The 22,284-nt window shown below is 44.7% G+C and overlaps 1 protein-coding gene across 1 annotated transcript in view; it reads right to left on the bottom strand.

Moving 5' to 3' along the window:
- Positions 1–123: 123 nt before the first annotated feature.
- The window catches only part of LOC115177466 (E3 ubiquitin-protein ligase znrf2), a 93,971-nt gene continuing 71,810 nt past the window's right edge, over positions 124–22,284 (bottom strand). Inside the window, exons 2-5 of the mRNA XM_029738266.1 lie at positions 22,093–22,188; positions 8,247–8,352; positions 5,332–5,414; positions 124–5,041 (exon numbers count right to left, since the gene is read on the bottom strand). Of these exons, the coding sequence (XP_029594126.1) occupies positions 5,357–5,414; positions 8,247–8,352; positions 22,093–22,188 (260 nt within the window). The 3' untranslated portion in view covers positions 124–5,041; positions 5,332–5,356. The remainder of the gene's footprint in view (positions 5,042–5,331; positions 5,415–8,246; positions 8,353–22,092; positions 22,189–22,284) is intronic.

The following is a 22,284-nucleotide window of genomic DNA, read 5'->3' as shown; positions in this document are numbered from 1 at the left end:
AACTTTTGACCAGTAATGCAACTTTTTCAATGACTGTTGAGAAAGCTTCTGCCATAATGCATTGAAAGTGAAACACTCATCCACCAAGACACACTGTAAGTCACACTAGTACAATTAAAAGAATGTGCTCCAAAAACATTGCTCTTTTAATTTCAAATTCTGTACATATTTTTACATAAATGGAATGTTATAACATACTGTATGTCTAAAAACTTTCTAAAATAACATTTCTAGTTATGTACTGTTGGCCTGTCTCTGAAGTACCTTGGGAGGTATAACCCAAATAAAAATAGTTTCCTTCACCTCTCAACTATTACATGAATGCCCTACTACACCTCCACATTCATTCAAGCAAGCTCATCCCCAACTAATAATCATCTACAGTATGTTCACTGTCATGGTATATTATAGTATCATGAACGGAACATCAAGTATAGCTACCTGATGACATGTGTGTGTTCTCTAACACATCCCGCATTCATGTATGTTGACTGTTTTTAACACTGCATCCTCACAAGTCCATCCATATGGAGCTTTTCAACACTGCACCCTCACAAGTCCATCCATATGGAGCTTTTCAACACTGCATCCTCACAAGTCCATCCATATGGAGCTTTTCAACACTGCATCCTCACAAGTCCATCCATATGGAGCTTTTCAACACTGCATCCTCACAAGTCCATCCATATGGAGCTTTTCAACACTGCATCCTCACAAGTCCATCCATATGGAGCTTTTCAACACGGTAGATTTGGATAGACATCGATCCAATTGGATTGATATGGGCTCAAATTGGCAACTGTAGCATAAGCAGCAAAACCAAAACATTTACACAAAATTACCATTTAACCCCCCTCCTTTACCACTGGCCTGACATCCAAACTGAATTCTCTACAGTAAAACATAACGAAATCAGTTTAGGTGCTAGGCTGCCTCCCCACTCGCCCCCCAAAGAAACTCAAATATCCAAAATAAAAGACTAACAAAACTGAAATGGGGGAAAATGTGATTTAAAACTGATTCTAGCTACAGTAGCTCATATAAGGCTGTTCTGGTAGGCTAGCTAGGGAGGATCCTCGTGCTACACACATACCCATGACAATAAGGGCATATTGTACACATACAGTAGTATGCTTCACAATCGTGAGCCATTCGACAACATTTCAATACATTTACAGTACAGTAGCCATGGGACAAACCATGCAGTTAGACTAGACATTCTAGTTTCAGACCAGACATTCTAGTTTCTCCCTCACTGATGTGCAATGAGGAGAAACTTCCATCTGGATTTAGATTAAACTTTATTAGCTATAGTACATGATGACAAATGGGGAAACAGTCCATTTGGGTGTGGTATTTTTATTGTCCCAATTCCAAAGTGCTTTATGCCTCGCTGTACTTCTTGAAAAATAAATTGTTAGCAGCATGTTTTAGAGGCATGATGAGGGCTCTTTTGGAGAAACCACAGTTAATATGGTGTAACTGACCCAGTAGCCATGGTAACACTATATTTAGTATATCCATACCATAATACCCAGATCCCCTATTAATGCTCTTTGTTAATTTGTCTGACTGGTCGTTACAAGTTTGAATTGGGCAACCAATATAAACACTATTGATCTTATTCCTAGATATGTCATAATAATATTCTATAATCTAAAATCTCTAAACTGTGGAGATTGAAAATCCTCCACAATGATTGTGAAAAGCATAGCCAATAAATCCTTTTGTCTTATTCATTGAATTTGTCTATCACTTTCTTACTCTGCCCTTATTTGCAACCCAATGGTGAAGATGGAGGTCTAGTATACTAGTTAGCAGCGCATCCTGGGAAAGCTCTCAAAACATTAAAGAGAACAACATCAAGGCCTTGTTTAAATATTACAACACAGGGTTTCTGGAAGCTGAAATGTATTAGATAAGAAATGTGTATAACCTTCAAACACGCTGACAAAGTTTCAGGGGATCCAACATTCTAATGATAACTTTTTTGAAGACATCAGTATTCCCCTTATTCTGATTGGCTTTGGCGTGGAGCTCCATCAATCGCCTACCTCCTGCCCCGCCCTCTTACCTCTACTGTGATAGGTTGATTGGTAGATGATTATGATTGGGTAAAAAGTGTGCTAGCTCAAACAGCTATTTGAAACAGCACTGAAATGGACAAACATGAATAGAAGACATAGTTATTCATGTCATTCTCTTGCATTAAGGCCTGACTTAGTTTCACTATAACTCACGCATACATACACAGATATGCAATTACACCATTATGTCAAAACCGGCACACTTAAAATAAAATAATTTGCATAATAATAACTGCTAAGTCTCATAATGATAAATAAAGATTAAAAGTCAGAGTGAGTGAGAGAGAGAAGAGGATGGGTGTGTGAACCCTGTAGAAGGCTAGAGTATATACACCACATAATGTCACCTGGCCCCTGGGGAAGGGGGATATCTGATCTGGGGTCAGCACATTGTAGCCTGGATCCCAACTGAATTGCTCCTCTTTACAATTGCCAAACTGAAGATGTACAGTAAAACAATTGTGAAACACAGTAATTCAGCTGGGATTCAGGCTAAGCACAGAGGGCCTCATCTCCCAGTCAGACAGCTATTGCTGCTACAAAAACTAATTAACGTTCTCACTCCAGAGAAGTGCCTGCAGGGAGTTGTAGTTGCCACTAGCCGAGCCACACGCTTCTGGTAGCACAGTCCAGTTCACGTATTGTTGCTACCACAGAGGCATTGAAGGTTGTGAGTTAGATAGCTAGTCAGGGGAAAGGAGAGAGTGAGAAAGAGAGAGCGGGACAGCATATAGCAGGGCACTTCTAATTTCAGTGTGGCTAGCAGCCAGTTCCAGTTCCAGTCATGTCCCAGTGGAGTAAAGGTTAGAGTTAAGAAGAGTTTCACATTCAGCTGAGTCTGACTCTGCTGGGTCTCTCTCCGTCTGTCGTCATCCAGTCAACAACAAACAGGGGGAAGGGCTAGGGAGGGAGGATTTAGTATAGACTGATACCTGACCTCCTGTCCTCTGTCCCCCACCCACCAATCACACTGTTCTGTTGTCCTGACTTTGCCCTGGTAGGCCATTAGGATCTGAAGGTGAAGGCACTGGTAGACACAGTTGGTGAGGATGGGGAAAGAGTGGGAGAGGGTATGAGGACTGACTTCCCCTTGCCCCTTCTCCCCTCAGCTTGCTCCCTGAAATGTCCAGGTGTACAATCACTCAGACCAAACAGATGGGAGGAGACCTGAATCTGCTGTCCAATAACACAGGAGGAGGGAATTCCAAGTCACAGTAGCCCTGGAGCTCAGCCAATCACAGCAGCTGAATCACCGAGGCACGACAAATGGGATGGAATGCAAAACGTCTGTGGGTGGCATATACAGCCGTTCCATTGATGCAGCAGAGAGTGAGAGGGCGTGTTGAGAGCAACAGCTTTTCCTGATTGGATAGTTGTGCAAAAGAGGTGTTGTGTCTTCCCTTCAACATCAGGCTGGCGGATAAGCATGTCTGTCTGTCTGTCTGTCTGTCTGTCTGTCTGTCTGTCTGTCTGTCTGTCTGTCTGTCTGTCTGTCTGTCTGTCTGTCTGTCTGTCTGTCTGTCTCTTTGAGGACAAAGCAGAGGTTGGTTGTGTTTGTGCGTGTGTGTGTGTGTATTTGTGAGTTTGTGTGTCTGTGTCTGTCTGGTCTTGGAGCAGATTGTGTGTGTGTGTGGAGATAAATAGATAGATCAGCATTAAATGTAGTTTCCCTGAAAATTGCTTTTAATGAGTTTTGGCACACTGCGGTACTTGACTGGTTTGAGTTGAGGTGTGTTGAGGGCTGTTGAGACGTACTGGAGGTGATGGGGGTAGAGGGGTAGGGTCAGGGTGAGGTGTGTTGAGGGCTGTTGAGACGTACTGGAGGTGATGGGGGTAGAGGGGTAGGGTCAGGGTGAGGTGTGTTGAGGGCTGTTGAGACGTACTGGAGGTGGTGGGGGTAGAGGGGTAGGGTCAGGGTGAGGTGTGTTGAGGGCTGTTGAGAGGTACTGGAGGTGATGGGGGTAGAGGGGTAGGGTCAGGGTGAGGTGTGTTGAGGGCTGTTGAGACGTACTGGAGGTGGTGGGGGTAGAGGGGTAGGGTCAGGGTGAGGTGTGTTGAGGGCTGTTGAGACGTACTGGAGGTGATGGGGGTAGAGGGGTAGGGTCAGGGTGAGGTGTGTTGAGGGCTGTTGAGACGTACTGGAGGTGATGGGGTAGAGGGGTAGGGTCAGGGTGAGGTGTGTTGAGGGCTGTTGAGAGGTACTGGAGGTGATGGGGGTAGAGGGGTAGGATCAGGGTGAGGTGTGTTGAGGGCTGTGGAGACGTACTGGAGGTGGTGGGGGTAGAGGGGTAGGGTCAGGGTGAGGTGTGTTGAGGGCTGTTGAGAGGTACTGGAGGTGATGGGGGTAGAGGGGTAGGATCAGGGTGAGGTGTGTTGAGGGCTGTGGAGACGTACTGGAGGTGATGGGGGTAGAGGTGTAGGGTCAGGGTGAGGTGTGTTGAGGGCTGTTGAGACGTACTGGAGGTGATGGGGTAGAGGGGTAGGGTCAGGGTGAGGTGTGTTGAGGGCTGTTGAGACGTACTGGAGGTGGTGGGGGTAGAGGGGTAGGGTCAGGGTGAGGTGTGTTGAGGGCTGTTGAGACGTACTGGAGGTGATGGGGGTAGAGGGGTAGGGTCAGGGTGAGGTGTGTTGAGGGCTGTTGAGAGGTACTGGAGGTGATGGGGGTAGAGGGGTAGGATCAGGGTGAGGTGTGTTGAGGGCTGTTGAGACGTACTGGAGGTGGTGGGGGTAGAGGGGTAGGGTCAGGGTGAGGTGTGTTGAGGGCTGTTGAGACGTACTGGAGGTGGTGGGGGTAGAGGGGTAGGGTCAGGGGTAAGTTCTGTACTGGCCACAGAGTCACAGTGTGTCTGTCCAGAAGTCTCCTTGGTCGACGGGGAAGGGGAGGGGATTCACATTGAGGACTGTTGTTATTGGAGCAGATCACTCTTCTTATCGAGGGAGTAAGAAACCTGCAGCTAGGAAAAACAACAGAAATCTGAATATACTGAGGGCTAACATGTGATGCTGAAACAGAACAATAGAAAGAAAGAACTCGACTGAACTAAAAGGTATAATACTGTATTATATTTTTCCTGTTTTGTGTCAATACAGTACTGCATTTCCGTTTGGGGAATTCTACGGTGGAAACTTTTAAGTTTCCCACAGAATATTAAAGTGACTTATCACAGTAATGCATCAACATCAACAACACTCAGGAAATGTGGAATTTACCTGTGGAGAAAATACATATTAATATAGAATTTACCTGTGGAGAAAAGTAGCGAGGCCCTTTAGTCTGAGGGATGTTCTGGACACGATCTGTTTACCTCAAACCACTCATCAATACAGCTGACAGAGAGAGAACATCAGACACAGTCAGGGAGAACATAGCACATACTACATACAGTGCATTCGGAAAGAATTCAGACCCCTTTTCCCCCCCAAAACGATTCCACGTTACAGCCTTATTCTAAAATGGATGAAATTATTTTTTTCTTCATCAATCTACACACAATAACCCATAATGACAAAGTGGAAACAGGTTTTTAGGGATAGGAGTCCCGCTAGCGGGACACCAGTCGACAACATCCGGTGAAATTGGAGGGTGCGTAATTCAAATAAATAATCGTAATATTAAACATTCATGAACATACAAGTATCTTATATCATTTAAAAGCTTACATTCTTGTTAATCTACCTGCATTGTCCGATTTACAATAGGCTTTACAGCGAAAGCATACCATGCAATTGTCTGAGGACGGCGCCCCACATCAACATATTTTTCAACCAGCACAGGCTTCATAAAATCACAAATAGCGATTAAATAAATCACTTACTTTTGAAGATCTTCCTCTGCAATCCCAAGGGTCCCAGCTACAACATGAATGGTCATTGTGTTAGATAAAATCATTGTTTTTATCCCAAAAGGTCTGTTTAGTTGGCGCCATCGATTTCAGTAATCCAGTCGTTCAACATGCAGACAAAGGAGTCCAAAAAGTTACCGCTAAACTTAGTCCGAACAAGTTAAACGATGTTTCTATTTAAATCCTCAGGTACCCTAAAATGTAAATAAACTATAATTTTTCATACGGAAAGTAGTATGTTCAAAAGGAAAGTAAAATTAGTAAGCGCGCGCACTCTTCTGCTCGCGCCGAAAGACTGATATTGTTCCGGTGCCCTCTTCACCAAAACTCCCAATTCTTGCTTGTTTTTCAAGAAACAAGCCTGAAACCTTGAATAAAGACTGTTGACATCTAGTGGAAGCCATAGGAATTGCAATCTGGGAGCCGGAATTACATAGGACCCACAGTTTTCCATTGTAAGAGCCTGGGACCTAAAAAAGAAATTAAGAAATCTCGGTTTTTCTTCTGATTTTTTCCAACCATATCAATTCTGTTATAGTCTCAGACATTATTTTAACAGTTTTAGAAACTTCAACGTGTTTTCTATCCAATGCAACCAATTATATGCATATCCTGGCTTCTGGGCCTGAGTAACAGGCAGTACTTTGGGCACGTCAGTCAGGCGGAAAATCAGGAAACTAGACCCTATCACAGAGAGGTTTTAACATAAATACCATTTACATAAGTATTCAGACCCTTTGCTATGAGACTCAAAATTGTGCTCAGGTGCATCCTGTTTCCATTGATCGTCCTTGAGATGTTTCTACAACTTGATTGGAGTCCACCTGTGGTAAATTCAATTGATTGGACATGATTTGGATAGGCACACACCTGCCTATATAAGGTCCCACAGTTGACAGTTGATGTCAGAGCAAAAACCAAGCCATGAGGTTGAAAGAATTGTCCGTAGAGCTCCGAGACAGGATTTTGTCGAGGCACAGATCTGGGGAAGTGTACCAAAACATTTATTCAGCATTGAAGGTCCCCAAGAACACAGTGGCCTCTATCATTCTTAAATGGAAGAAGTTTGGAAACACCAAGACTCTTCCTTCCTAGAGCTGACCGCCCGGCCAAACTGAGCAATTGGGGGAGAAGGGCCTTGGTCAGGGAGGTGACCAAGAACCCAATGGTCACTCTGGCAGAGCTCCAGAGTTCCTCTGTGGAGATGGAAGAAACTTCCAAAAGGACAAGCATCTGTGCTGCACTCCACCAATTAGGTCATTATGGTAGAATGGCCAGACGGAAGCCACTCCTCAGTAAAAGGCACATGACAGCCTATGAGAAACAAGACTCTCTGGTCTGATGAAACCAAGATTGAACTCTTAGGCCTGAATGCCAAGCGTCACATCTGGAGGAAACCTGGCACCATCCCTACGGTGAAGCATTGTGGTGGCAGTATCATGCCATGGGGATGTTTTTCAGCTGCAGGGACTGGGAGACTAGTCAGGATCGAGGGAAAGATGAGCGAAGCAAAGTACAGAGAAGTCCTGGATGAAAACCTGCTCCAGAGCACTCAGGAACTCAGACTGGGGCGGAGGTTCAACTTCCAACAGGACAACGAGCCTAAGAACATAGCCAAGACAACGCAGAAGTGGCTTCGGGACAAGTTTTTGAATGTCCTTGAGTGGCCCAGCCAGAGGCCGGACTTGAACCCGGTCAAACATTTCTGGAGAGACCTGAAAATAGCTGTGCAGCGACGCTCCCCATCCAACCTGATAGAGCTTGAGAGGATCTGTAGAGAGGAATAGGAGAAACTCCTCAAATACAGGTGTGCCAAGCTTGTAGCATCATACCCAAGACGTCTCAAGGCTGTAATCGCTGCCAAAGGTGCTTCAACAAAGTACTGAGTAAAGGGTCTGAATACTTATGTAAATGTGATATTTAAGCAACAATTTCCTAAAACATGTTTATGCTTTGTCATTAACGGGTATTGTTTGTAGATTGATGAGGGTGAAAAAAACAATTTAATACATTTTAGAATAAGGCTGTAACGTAAAAAAATGTGGAAAAGTCAAGGGGTCTGAATACTTTGTAAATGCACTGTATACAGAACAAAAGAAGGGAGGGGGAGGGAGACAGAGAGAGAGAGAGAGAGAGAGAGAGAGAGCAGGATAGATGATGCATACATACACCGGTTGAGAAAAACAGGAGAGATCCCTCTTGTCGTAGGTTGTACAGAAACATTTTGTGATAGAGAGAGGGGGAGAGAGAGGGGGAGAGAAGGACAGAGGTATATAGAAAGAAGGGGAGAGAGAGGGATAGAGAGAGGGGGACTTACCCTTTGTGGTATATGCAGAGACAGGGCAGGCGAGCAATGGTGTCCCCCTGTACCAGCTCCTCTAGGCAGATTGCACATTCCCCTGCATCCTTACTCAGGACATCCTCTGGAGGGAGAGAGAGAGAGAGCAAGAGAGAGAGAGTGTGAGTGAGTGATAGAAAATAGAGCTAGACTGCCCATATAATCAACCAGGCCAAAGCTAGCTGCACTCTCCACCTCCACAGCATTGTCAAAGCCTGCAAACAGCCCTAGTCACAGCCTGCCAAGAACCACAGGGCTTAAGCGTGGAGGCTGGAGAGAGAGAGAGAAAGATAGAGAGAACACCTATGATGATCAAAACACACACCAACATGATACCGCCACGATTGGCTAAGAATGATTGCATTTACACTACATTTCCTGAAGGGGAAGCTCTATATCCATGGTTAAACCCTATTAGTCTATATGGACCAAACTGGCATTGGGAGTAGGCTCTAATGCAGTGGGACATGTGATGTAATGCTGAGAGGAGATGGAGAGGTGCATTTGGTCTTTCTTCCTTACAAACAACAACACACATAGTTTAAAGCAAGTGCTGTTCTGCATCAAGCTCTGTATAGTGTGGAACTGATAGGAGGAATCCCACTACTACAGTGTCTATTATGGCTCCAGACTGACAACACAGCACTTCTCTGTCATAGGATCCCTTCTGAGGTCACAGAGCGGCATTACAACCATCTATTCTCTATATTAATTTATTACTCTACTCAGGGAATAATTCACCCAGTCAAACTACACTGTCTAGCACAACCAAATCAATGGATTGTCAGTCAAGGTTAATGTTTAGTGGTTGATGACTGTTTCAGAATGAGCAAAGGGGATATTCCCAATAACTGTCACCTAAAATAATTAATTTACTTATGCCTTCACACAACACAAGGTTGAGTCCAAAATGGCACCATATTCCCTATTAGACAGGAGACCTGGTCAAAAGTAGTGTACTATATAGGGAATAGGGTGCCATGTCAGACTCACTCAAGTGCTTGCATACTTGTACCATTGTGTCTGCCTGGGTTAATAAGTTGCATAATTCAACAAATCTCTCCATAAACAGAGGGACTATCTTTATTTCAACAGTTGGTTCTGTGGTTGTGTATGTCATGTTATCTATCGCCCTCAGACCAAATCCTGCTTCAATAATTGATTATTTACTCATGCTGGAAGGAAGTGAGAAGGAAAACTGCTCACATGCAGAGTTCATTGTGTGCAGTGTGTGTACACACACGCACCTACTTAAATACACACAAACCCACACACCCATACACAACAACTTGCACAAACTTGCTTCCACTGTGAAGGTTAACCCAGGACTGAGCAAGACAGGGGTATGCGTGGGTCCAGTCAAAGGAGAACTCTCTCTCTCAATTGTTGATTATTTTTATCTGATGTGTTATAGAAACACATGTTACTGGCACAGCTGACAGCTACAGAAAACACAGATGGGGGGCAAGGGACTCAGAAAAAGGACACGCACACATGTACACACACACCGGAGGGTTGTGGCCTCATTAAAACGCCAGGCTACTGATCAACACACTGTGTGTGTGTGTGTTAAACAGAGAGCAGGACAGCAGGCATATATATATATATATATATATATATATATATATATAGAGAGATAGAGATAGATAGAGAGAGAGAGAGAGAGAGAGAGAGAGAGAGAGAGAGAGAGAGAGAGAGAGAGAGATGTATATTGTTGTAACACTGTACATAGCCATAATATGACATTTGAAATGTCTCTATTCCTCTTTTGTGAATGTAATGTTTACTGTACATTTTGATTGTTTATGTTACCTTTGTTTATTATCTATTTAACTTGTTTGGCAATGTAAACATATGTTTCCTATGCCAATAAAGCCCTTTGAATTGAAATGAGAGAGAAAGAGAGGGAGAGAGAGACAGGGAGAGAGAGAGGGAGCGAGCGAGAGATGGAGAGAGAGAGCGGGAGAGAGAGAGAGAGAGAGCATTCCTTTATAAATAATCTACTACCACGTGGGTTTTTGATGTTGGTGACCTTGCACATACACGCACACACGTACACACACGTACACACGTACACACACCCATCCCACACACTGCAGGAGGTGTCTTGGGCTGGAATATGATGCAATTTTGAGAAAATTGTTATTCTATTATTTAATTAGAGTCCAATCCAAAATCTTTAAGAATTATGTATTGGAGATATCTGACCCCTTAAATCCCACAGTGTTAGTTTCCTTGTTAAATTGTCAATTCTTCCTTAACTCCAGACAATTAGAGAAGAACAAGAGAGTCTTCACACACAGAGACAAGTATAAAGCTCTCCCTCGCCCTCCATTTGGCAAATCTGACAATAATTATATCCTCCTGATTCCTGTTTACAAGCAGAAAATTATAGCAGGAAGCATCAGTGTCTCGGGATATAAAAAAGTGGTCAGATGAAGCAGATGCTAAACTACAGAACTGTTTTGATATCACACACTGGAACATGTTCCGGGATTCTTCCGATGGCATTGAGGAGTACACCATCAGTCACTGGCTTCATCAATATGTGGATCGATGACGTCGTCCCCACAGTGTCTGTACGTTGTGACGGCCGTGAATTTTTCTGAACCGTCTCAGTGCTTCTTCCAATAGGGCGCTTTCCCTTTAATTCTCAATTAAATAGTGCTTCTCCTTCCAATAGGGCGATTTCCCTTTAATTCCCAATTAAATAGCCAGCATCAGCTGTGCAAAAGTGGGGTTGTGATAGAGACGTGAATGAGGATGTGTTCAACCCTCAGTTCTGAAGCATCTCTCTTCTGTTTGTTGTGTTGCTTTAAAAGTGTGCTTTGTGTAGCCTAATAGCAAGTTTACCCAGGATCGGATCCACTCTTTGCATCCGTGGACTACACCTCCGTTGGTTTTCGTGGCCTTTCTCCGCTGGAGATCTGTCGGCGGATTGGCTTGTCTGACTGACCGACTGACTACAACCTTTTTGTATACGGTATTTCATTTGTTTTGGTGTGATGTATACCGTGATTTATGTAGTTAGTTGTAGTTGAGGACTTATTAAGATGTGATACGCTTTATAGTTGTGGTAAAATATTTGTTATTTTGATTGTATGATTGACACTGGGTTTATGCTACACTGTATAACGGACAACCATTGCGTGACTAAGGTCACTTGAGTTCCCTGAACTTGTTTACCGGGCTGGACTCTTTTTAGGCCCGAGGTACAGGACATTTCTGGAGGAACTAGAGCTGTTTAAAGCTCATTATTGTATATTGTTATATGTGTGTGTGTGATCATTTGTTTGTAATACAACCACGCAAAAGAATACAGTTGTTTTGTAAGTTCTTTGTAATGTTTTAAGGGTTTATGAAAAGTGTATTTCCATCCTGACTTTTACATGAGTCCTTTGTATTGGTGTAGACTTGATGGACCAGATGGGACTCATTCCCTCCCAAACCAAAAGGAGAAACCAATATTTTCTCTGGTAGGCACAACCTACCTGGCACCCCTATAAATGATAACCTCAAGTCAAAACCGTTACAACGTACATACCCCAAACAGAGGCTATGGATTACAGGCAACATCCGCACTGAGCTAAAGGGTAGAGCTGCCGCTTTCAAGGAGCGGGACTCTAACCTGGAAGCTTATAAAAAAATCCCGCTATGCCATCCGACGAACCATCAAACAGGCAAAGCATCAATATAGGACTAAGATCGAATCGTACTACACCGGCTTCAACGTTCGTCGGATGTGGCAGGGCTAGAGTAAGACCTTTAAACAGGTCAACATTCACAAGGCCGCAGGGCCAGACGGATTATCAGGACGTGTACTCCGAGCATGTGCTGACCAACTGGCAAGTGTCTTCACTGACATTTTCAACCTCTCCCTGTCTGAGTCTGTAATACCAACATGTTTCAAGCAGACCACCATAGTACCTGTACCCAAGAACACTAAGGTAACCTGCCTAAATGACTACCGACCTGTGCACTCACGTCTGTAGCCATGAAGTGCTTTGAAGGCTGGTCATGGCTCACATCAACACCATTATCCCAGAAACCCTAGACCCACTCCAATGTGCATACAGATCCACCGATGATGCAAGCTCTATTGCACTCCACACTGCCCTTTCACACCTGGACAAAAGGAACACCAATGTGAAAATGCTATTCATTGACTACAGCTCAGCGTTCAACACCATAGTGCCCTCAAAGCTCATCTCTAAGCTAAGGACCCAGGGACTAAACACCTCCCTCTGCAACTGGATCCTTGACTTCCTGATGGGCCGCTCCCAGGTGGTAAGGGTAGGTAACAACACATCCGCCACGCTTATCCTCAACACTGGGGCCCCTCAGGGGTGCGTGCTCAGTCCCCTCCTGTACTCCCTGTTCACTAATGACTGCATGGCCACGAATGACTCCAACACCATCATTAAGTTTGTCGATGACACAACAGTGGTAGGCCTGATCACCGACAACTATGAGACAGCCTATAGGGAGGAGGTCAGAGACCTGACCGTGTGGTGCAAGGACAACAACCTCTCCCTCAATGTGATCAAGACAAAGGAGATGATTGTGGACTACAGGAAAAGGAGGACCGAGCACGCCCCCATTCTCACCGACGGAGCTGTAGTGGAGCAGGTTGAGAACTTCAAGTACCTTGGTGTCCACATCACCAAAAAACGAACATGGTCCAAGCACACCAAGACAGTCGTGAATAGGGCACGACAAAACCTATTCCCCCTCAGGAGAAATATTTGGCATGGGTCCTCAGACCTTAAAAAGGTTCTACAGCTGCACTATCGAGAGCATCCTGACGGGTTGCATCACTGCCTGGTATGGAAGCTGCTCGGCCTCAGACCGCAAGGCACTACAGAGGGTAGTGCGTATGACCCAGTACATCACCGGGCCAAGCTTCCTGCCATCCAGGACCTCTATACCAGGCCCTAAAAACTGTCATAGACTGTTCTCTCTGCCACCGAACGGCAAGCGGTAATCGGAGCGCCAAGTCTAGGTCCAAAAGGCTTCTAAACAGCTTCTACCCCCAAGCCATAAGACTCCTGAACATCTAATCAAATGGCTACCCAGTCTATTTGCATTGCCCCCTCCCTCTTTTATGCCGCTGCTACTCTCTGTTATTATCTATGCATAGTCATTTTAATAACTCTACCTACATGTACATATTACCTCAATTACCTTGACTAACCGGTGTACATATTACCTCTTCCAACATGTACATATTACCTCTACCAACATGTACATATTACCTCAATTACCTTGACTAACCAGTGTACATATTACCTCTACCAACATGTACTTTTTACCTCAACTAACACATTGACTCTGTACCGGTACCCCTTGTATATAGCCTCATTATTGCTATTTTCCTGGCTCTTGAATTATTTGTTACTTTTATTTATTTTTGGGGGGTATTTTTCTTAACTCCATTGTTGGTTAAGGGCTTATAAGTAAGCATTTCACTGTAAGGTCTACACCTGTTGTATTCGGTGCATGTGACAAATGTGTATGTGTGTGTGTGTATATATATATATATATATATATATATATATATATAATGAGAGAGAATCGCATATTAGGAGGGTAGAAAAATTATGATGACAAACAGCATGGTGGAGCAAGAGAGAGTGATAGAACGAGGCATGATGACATCAGCACTTTATATTTATTATCTCCTAGAGACAATTAATGTATAAGAATTACCAGGGGAATGGCAGGTGCCTGATAGACTGTGTGTGTATATGAGAGAGATACGGAGAGAGAGAGAGTGAGTGCAAGAAAGTGAGCAAAAGAGAGTATATGTGCAAGCAAGAGTATGTGCAGTACAGTATATTCCCTATATAGTGCTTGCTCTACAGTATATGGGCCCTTGTCAAAAGTAGTGCACTATAGAGGGAATAGGGTGTGATGCAACCAGAAGCTACAGTACTTCATGATCTGAACAGGGTGCGATGCAACCAGAAGCTACAGTACTTCATGATCTGAACAGGGTGTGATGCAACCAGAAGCTACAGTACTTCATGATCTGAACAGGGTGCGATGCAACCAGAAGCTACAGTACTTCATGATCTGAATAGCATGCGATGCAACCAGAAGCTACAGTACTTCATGATCTGAATAGCATGCGATGCAACCAGAAGCTACAGTACTTCATGATCTGAACAGGGTGCGATGCAACCAGAAGCTACAGTACTTCATGATCTGAATAGCATGCGATGCAACCAGAAGCTACAGTACTTCATGATCTGAATAGCATGCGATGCAACCAGAAGCTACAGTACTTCATGATCTGAACAGGGTGCGATGCAACCAGAAGCTACAGTACTTCATGATCTGAACTGGGTGTGATGCAACCAGAAGCTACAGTACTTCATGATCTGAACAGGGTGTGATGCAACCAGAAGCTACAGTACTTCATGATCTGAACAGGGTGTGATGCAACCAGAAGCTACAGTACTTCATGATCTGAACAGGGTGTGATGCACCCAGAAGCTACAGTTCTTCATTATCTTAGTCTATGCCGCTCTGACATTGCTCGTCCATATATTTACAGATTCTTAATTCCATTCCTTTACTTAGATTTGTGTGTATTGGGTATATGTTGTGAAACTGTTAGATATTACTTGTTAGATATTACTGCACTGTCGGAGCTAGAAACACAAGCATTTCACTTCACCCGCAATAACATCTGGTCACGTGTACGTAACCAATAAAATTACAATTATTTTACAATACGATGTTCTCTCTGATCTGATTCCAAGGTGATAAAATTGTTTTAATTTCACTTTAGTTAGAGTTACAGGGACATAGATATGTGAGGTAGCATTGGTTCTTAAATGGAGTTGAACCTAAATCCATGGCTGACCGTTAGTGACTCAGTGTGTGTGTGTGATTTATCGGTGCCATTAGTCATGACGAGCTGAGTGTGATGTAACCTTTAAGCCTGCTGGAGCTGCTAACAGTTGGGCTCTAGACTCCATCCAATAGGAGATCAGTGACAGGGCAGCTGCTGTGGTGTGTACTGTATGTGTTCAGCTCAGCCTGGACTCTGTTTCCACTGCTACAGGAATAGACCGGGGCTGCATAGCTCCAGAGACCAGCTGTGTGTGTCTCTACCTTGCGTTGAACATTTCTGAATACCATAGTTTAGGATGTTGGGTGTATTGATTGTGTGTGTGCATATGAGAGTGGTGTGTGTGTGTGTGTGAGGAAGATTTGGCACGGTGTGTTTATATGTGTGTGTACGTGCATGGTAAACAGAGCTAAACAGCAGTGTTTTTGGTGTACATGACATTGGAGCGGTGGGTATGTGTTGGGCTGCAGGCAGCAGGCTGCTCAGAGCTGAGACTGGGATGGTCAGTGCTTTAGACTGGATTTATGACATCCTCTCAGTGACCTTGACAGATAGAGGGAGGGACAACACACACCGTGCACAGCACCACACACACACACACACACACATAACTGCACATACACATTGTGTGTACAGTTAACTGCCAAAATAATGGAAACACGTGAGTAAATGAGGGATACAAAGTATATTGAAAACAGGTGCTTCCACACAGGTGTGGTTCCTGCGTTAATTAACATCCCATCATGCTTATCATGCTTAGGGTCCCACAGGATCAGTGTTGAGCCTCCTCTCATTCTAAACAGTGAACACAACACATCACTGAGACCTGAGTCTGATCCAACAGCACAGAGCCTGGGCCACTCTAAAGCCACATGGACTCCTTTTAGACCTGGAAGGCCACGCACACACACACACACACACACCGAAGTCCTGTCTGTGTGTCACGGGCTGGGCAGAAAGCCCCTATAGGCTAATTAAAGTAAGGACAGGGAGATAAAGCCATGATGATGAGTCACTGTGGACAGGTATCGATTAGTCCCTGCTTTTCAGGCTCTTCTGTGATGTTTTTGCTGAAAAGGAAGTTGGCAGTATTTGGAATGTGGAGAGAGTCCCAGCAGAGAGCCCTGCTCTGACACTGAGCCAAGAGGACCAGCTTTAACATGCAGGGCAGCAGGCAGGCAGGCATACCCAGAGAGGGAGGAGAGAGGAGAGGGAGAGAGAGAGAGAGAGGGGGGAACAGAAAGAGAGCCAGACTGCCCATTTAATCAACCAGGCCAAAGCCAGCTGCACTCTCCCCCTCAGCCAGCTGCACTCTCCCCCTCCACAGCCTTGTCAATGCCTGCAAAGAACCACAGGGCTGGAGTGTGGAGGCTGGAGACAGCCCTCTCTTGGCGGTGATCAGAGAGTCTGTTGGTCTGACAGATAGAGATAGGCCACATTTTCTACGGTTTGTTCCATGTTAGAATAGGGTTTCACTGTTTTGATTTATGGTAATATTGTACCATGATTGAGACCTCCCACCACTCCGGTTTTTCTCTGTTATTCTTGGTTGGGACATGGTGGAAATACAAAGTTACAAAAGGGTGTGAGAACCTGTGTTTTGATCTTCTTTGCTGATGGAAAACACCTTTTCTTGTGTGTGTGTGCATTTCCATGACTATAGAAATCACCTGCTGAGAAGGCGTCTAACAGTTCTGTGCTCACTAGTTTCCCTGTCCTAGCACTGTCTCCCTCTATAGTACACTACTACAGTACACTTACACACTATTCCCTAATATACTAATACTAGCTAGGCTACCCCTGCCTTTCCCTCTTAGGTAGACACACACACAAAATGTCCCCCTGCCCCCCTCATAAAAGCACAGACAGACAGACATGTGAGAGACAGACAGACAGTCTCCATCACTAACAGCAGTACTGCAGTGTTCTCAGAGTTCAACACCAACACCCCTCAGCAGCAGTACATCTGGCAGGCTACTGTATTGTGTCTCTATGTGAGTGGGTTTTGTGCTGTCTTCTCCCTGAGTCATTAGGACAGTATCACACAACACAGGACTATGATACAGTAACACACAGACAGTGAGGGGGCTGGACAGTAAATGCAGTATCTGGAGTGTCCAGTTTGAGTGCCTGGACTGTGGAGGGAGAGTCCCCTCTCTCACTATCATTGGTTGCTCAGGCCTACTGCTACTTCCTGTTTCCTGGTCCAATCAGAGTGTCTCAGGAACAGGAGAGTGTAGCGCTCTTTGGGTATAGCGAGTGCCTTCCCCCTCTCTCTCCTCTCCTACACCCAGGTTCTGTTATCGCAGGTCGTAAATTCCTGGAGGAGACTCTCCCCCGGCCATGCAGAAGGAGACACATAGAGAGAACAAAGGAACTTCTTCTACATCACAGAACTGAACAATATCCATGTTTTGGAGAATGTGTAACCGGTCGGTGGAGAAGCCAGCTACGACCCGGTCCGTTTTGTTTCATGTTTGTGACCTCATGAAAGACAATACAGCCACATTACTATAACTCTGTTTTATACAGGTGCCTCCATTATGAGGTTTGCGTCTAATTATTGTATAAAATGAATGAGTAAAGATGAAACTATTTGTGAAATGATGTAACGATGTTAATGTGAGAGAATTGTATTCCCTTTTAAAGTTGAACTAAGTCATTGGCCCACCCCCATGAACACAGACATCATCTGGCTCATGGAACAGCCCTTTTCTACTGTTCTGAATAAAACCCCCACCTGAAGAAATCCTCTTCAGACCATGCGTACCTCGGTCAGCTGAGGGGCAAAGGTTTGAGTAGAGACCACAAAAACCTCAGTTTAAGCTAAGGTTGTAATGGTTGTTGAATTCCTAACCATACCACGTGGAGCATTGGCTACACGGTGGGAAATGGTTAGGGAACCGCCCCTATCATGTCCTTGTAACCATATCTACTGTTTGTTTGTTTATGCATGTCTGTGATTATTTAGTTAGTTAGTAAATAAATGATTAAGACAATTGGTGAATGATGATTCATAGTAAAGGCTGGGTTCGTGCAGATAACCAACATTTTACGACGTTTGGAATGAGACTAATGTGAGGTAAAGAATAATTCATTAATTAGAAGACTAATTGATCAGATATTAAAATATCTGAAGAGTTATATTAGGAAAATTATAACTTTGTAATCTGAAGATTTTCCTTGGTGCCCCGACTTCCTAGTTAATTACATTTACATAATATTAATAATTACAGAGAATTGATTTGATAAAATAAGTCTTCACTTTAATGATGCCAAAGACACGACAGTAGGTAGATATGTCCTAGGGCGTGGTGTCACGTCATGTAACAGGGCTGTAGAGTGGTCCATAGGATGTCCTGCTGCAGCTCTGAGCATACCCTTCCCCTAGCACGTCTCTCCCACTGTGTGTGTGTGTGTGTGTGTGTGTGTGTGTGTGTGTAAACAGAATGCAGCTAGGTCCTCCCTGTCTGCAGTACAGTGGGGGGCATACAGTATGAACAGCATCACATTCTGTATGTATGGACGGGAGGGCAAGAGAGAGAGAGAGAGAGAGAGAGTACAGGGAGGGAGGGAGAGAAAGAGAGAAAGAGGGCGAGAGCGAGAGAGAGAAAGGGTAAGTGAGAGAGGTAATGGGATTCGCTTCGGGAGTAGAGCCAGTTGTGTGAAAAAGAAGCTTCCTCTCTCGCCCTCTCTTTCTTTCCCCTGTCCCGTACTGCAGAGGAATAGAAGAGGTAGAAACACAGAGCTGGCTGTCAGAGTGGTGCTGAGAGAGGAGGAGAGGTAGAAACACAGAGCTGGCTGTCAGAGTGGTGCTGAGAGAGGAGAGAAGAGAGGAGGAGAGGAGAGGTAGAAACACAAAGCTAGCGGTCAGAGTGGTGCTGAGAGAAGAGAGGAGGAGAGGAGAGGTAGAAACACAGAGCTGGCTGTCAGAGTGGTGCTGAGAGAGGAGAGAGGAAGAGAGGAGAGGTAGAAACACAGAGCTGGCTGTCAGAGTGGTGCTGAGAGAGGAGAGGAGAGAAGAGAGGAGGAGAGGAGAGGTAGAACCACAGAGCTGGCTGTCAGAGTGGTGCTGAGAGAGGAGAGAGGAAGAGAGGAGGAGAGGAGAGGTAGAAACACAGAGCTGGCTGTCAGAGTGGTGCTGAGAGAGGAGAGAAGAGAGGAGGAGAGGGAGGGGAGGGCTCAGTGATAATCTCTCCTGTCCAGCTCCATTACACTCCTCCCCACATGACTGATGAGCCAGACCAGACCTGCACACAGGGGACACTAACAATCATCTCTCTCTCCATATTCAGACACATAAACATATACACTCTTTACTAAAACTGTAGACTAAAGTGTCTCTCCCTCTCTATTTTCCTTTTCTCTCCCCCCCACCCCCTCTATCCCTGTCTCTCTCATACTCTCCCTCTCTCTCCAGACACAGAGATTAGCTGGAGAGGAGTGGAGAGTGCAGAAAGCCTGGAGGACAGCATAGGACACAGTGCTCAGGAAGAGAATGACTGGCTGAAAAGGGGCTGTCTACAGGGGTACCAGGGCAGGCCAGGACCGGGAGAAACCTATTCAGAGAAGGATGGGAGGGGGAGTAAAGAGAGTGAAAGTCATGACTCACCACTCATTCCCCAGCCAGTCTTCTCTAAGGTCTATTAACATAGTAAATTGGCTTCCATTACTGGAGAATGTCATCTCTGATGACCAGCAGGTTTTTTTTTAAACGCTGTTGGGCTGTTTAAAACCTGGGGATTATCTTTAAACAGCAGCATTTGTCCTCTCTGTCAACTGGGTGTGTTTAAAAAGCCCTTCTTCAGGCTGAGGGAGACAAAACAAGCGGTTTAAAGTCCACATGACTGATACATCTGTCTGGGGCTTGAGTCATACTTGGTCTCCTGTGATGCAGGCAGGCAGGGGAGAGATTGTGTCACAGACAGCACATAAACACAGACAACCACAATATCAGGAGTGAAGCACACACACGCAAACACACAGACACACAACACGGCCACCACCCCTTAATTCATCCCCCCACTGTGTTTGATGATGGATGACTTTCCCTCAGTCATGTTGATGTATGAGAAACCAGGTCTACTGACCTTCACCCATAATCAGCCCAATACTGTTACATCACAGTTGCACTAAAAACAAGCAGACACAGAGAAACTGCTGCTGCCACCCTTCCCCACTCCTGAGCCAAGATGAATGCCTGTTTGACTAGGCTTTTACAGCAAGTCACTGTGGACAGAAGCTCCATGATCCAATAATATAACAGTTATAGAAGTGTCCAGAATTTGACCTCTGCTGAAAAATCTAATATTGGCCACATGAGCTGCCAGAGGCATGTGAGAGGACTGCTCAGAGAAGAAAAACAGACACATATTATTGCATCAGAAGTCGCTATGTCTCAGTGTTGAATGTACACTGGGCTATGTTGTTGATGTTGAGGAAGACATGGAGTATACAAGAGCTAACAATACATTTGTGTGATTATTATTGATCTTATCAGTAAACTTCAGCCAAATGGCCTTCTATTCCCTATATAGTACACTACTTTTGCCCAGGTCACATAGGGCTCTAGTCAAAAGTAGTGCACTATATAGTGAATGAGGTGCCATTTGGGACGTAGACAACATGCATCCAGACTTAGTGCTTAGAAGGGGCCACTACAAACTCCTCATTAGGGCTATTAGGCAATGACTTCCAGAGCCTGGGCCCAATGTAGGAAGTATTTCCCCATAGAGTTTGAGTGGAAAAGAGAGGCAGGGAGATACAAGTGTGTGAGGCAGAAATGACTCAGCCCTGAGTGTGTGTGTGGTGTGAGTGCGGTTTGTGTGTGTGTGTGTGTGTGTGTGTGTGTGTGTGTGTGTGTGTGGTCTGTGCTACTCTGTGCTCCAGAAACACACAGTGAGCATGAGGTCATATCCCCTTGAGGAAGTAAGAGGAAATTAGTCAGCCCTTTAAGACTGATAAGATAGCTCTTAATAAAACAAACGCCACTGGACCTTTCTTAATATAAGATGGAGGGCTGAGCTCTGTGTGTGTGTGTGTGTGTGTGTGTGTGTGTGTGTGTGTGTGTGTGTGTTGAACTCTGCTTCTTCTCAACCAGGAATGTAAACAGGGCTAAAAGTAATTTGGGGGGCTCCAACTTTCCCCTCTCACTGCTGTTTCCTAGTTTACATCTCCCCTGCAGAGATGACAGTATCAAATACATTACATGTTTTCACTGTCATTCACATAAACACGTTCCACTTAAGACTTGCGACCTGCTCAGTTTGTTTATGAAGATATGGCCCATAAATCAATCGGACCAGTCGTCAGAAAGAGATTAAGAAACCACGGGGAGATGCAATTGATTAGGAACCTTAGATTACAATTATTTATGGAGTAGATCACTCATAACCATAGTAATATGACTTGAGCCCCAACCCAGCCTGTTATGATGTACTTGGCTGTGTGTTGGCATCATAGTAATTCCACTGTGTGTTTATATAGACTGACAATGTCTGAAAACGTGCAAAGGCTGATTAAGGCATTAAAGTGGCAACACAATGGGAGACAAATGAAAGATATAGAGAGAGAGTTTGTGTTTGAATTGAACTGCAGAGAGAGGAGAGAGTTATTTTGATCAATTTAGGCAGACAGTATTGGACAGATCAGGGAGTCCAGTGACCGTCCCCTCTGTAACAGATCTGCCATAAAACACTGTCTTGCCATTAAGACACAGAGCTAACACCTGCCGTGACACCAGTCACATTAGTCACTGACGGGGAGGAGTGGTATTTTAACGGTCAAACAACAAGCAGCTCATTCAGACACTGTCTGACAGCAACCATGTTGCAATAAATTAGCTTGTCAATGAACTCACAGACGGCCACGGCAACATCTTGTCTGGCCACACACACTAAGCCCTCCCCTTCACAAGCACCAGTTCAGCAAAGGAGAACAGTCTAGGGGTAGAGTTGGCAGTCTTACCGTTATACGTCACTCTGGGTTTGGTCAAGCACATGACGATGTGTAGATCTATCTCATCCGTGGAGACGAACTTGGAGCAGACTGGGCACATGAAGCCTGCATGGAGGGAGAAGGGAGGAGGAAAGGAAGACAAAGTGGTAAATATCAGAAAACTAATTCTGTACAGGGTAATCATTAAGTACCTATACTGTT

This window comes from Salmo trutta, chromosome 37 (assembly GCF_901001165.1).
Source record: "Salmo trutta chromosome 37, fSalTru1.1, whole genome shotgun sequence".
Taxonomy (NCBI): domain Eukaryota; kingdom Metazoa; phylum Chordata; class Actinopteri; order Salmoniformes; family Salmonidae; genus Salmo; species Salmo trutta.
Note: the sequence above shows the minus strand (reverse complement) of the source record. Positions and strands in the feature narration are given on the sequence as shown.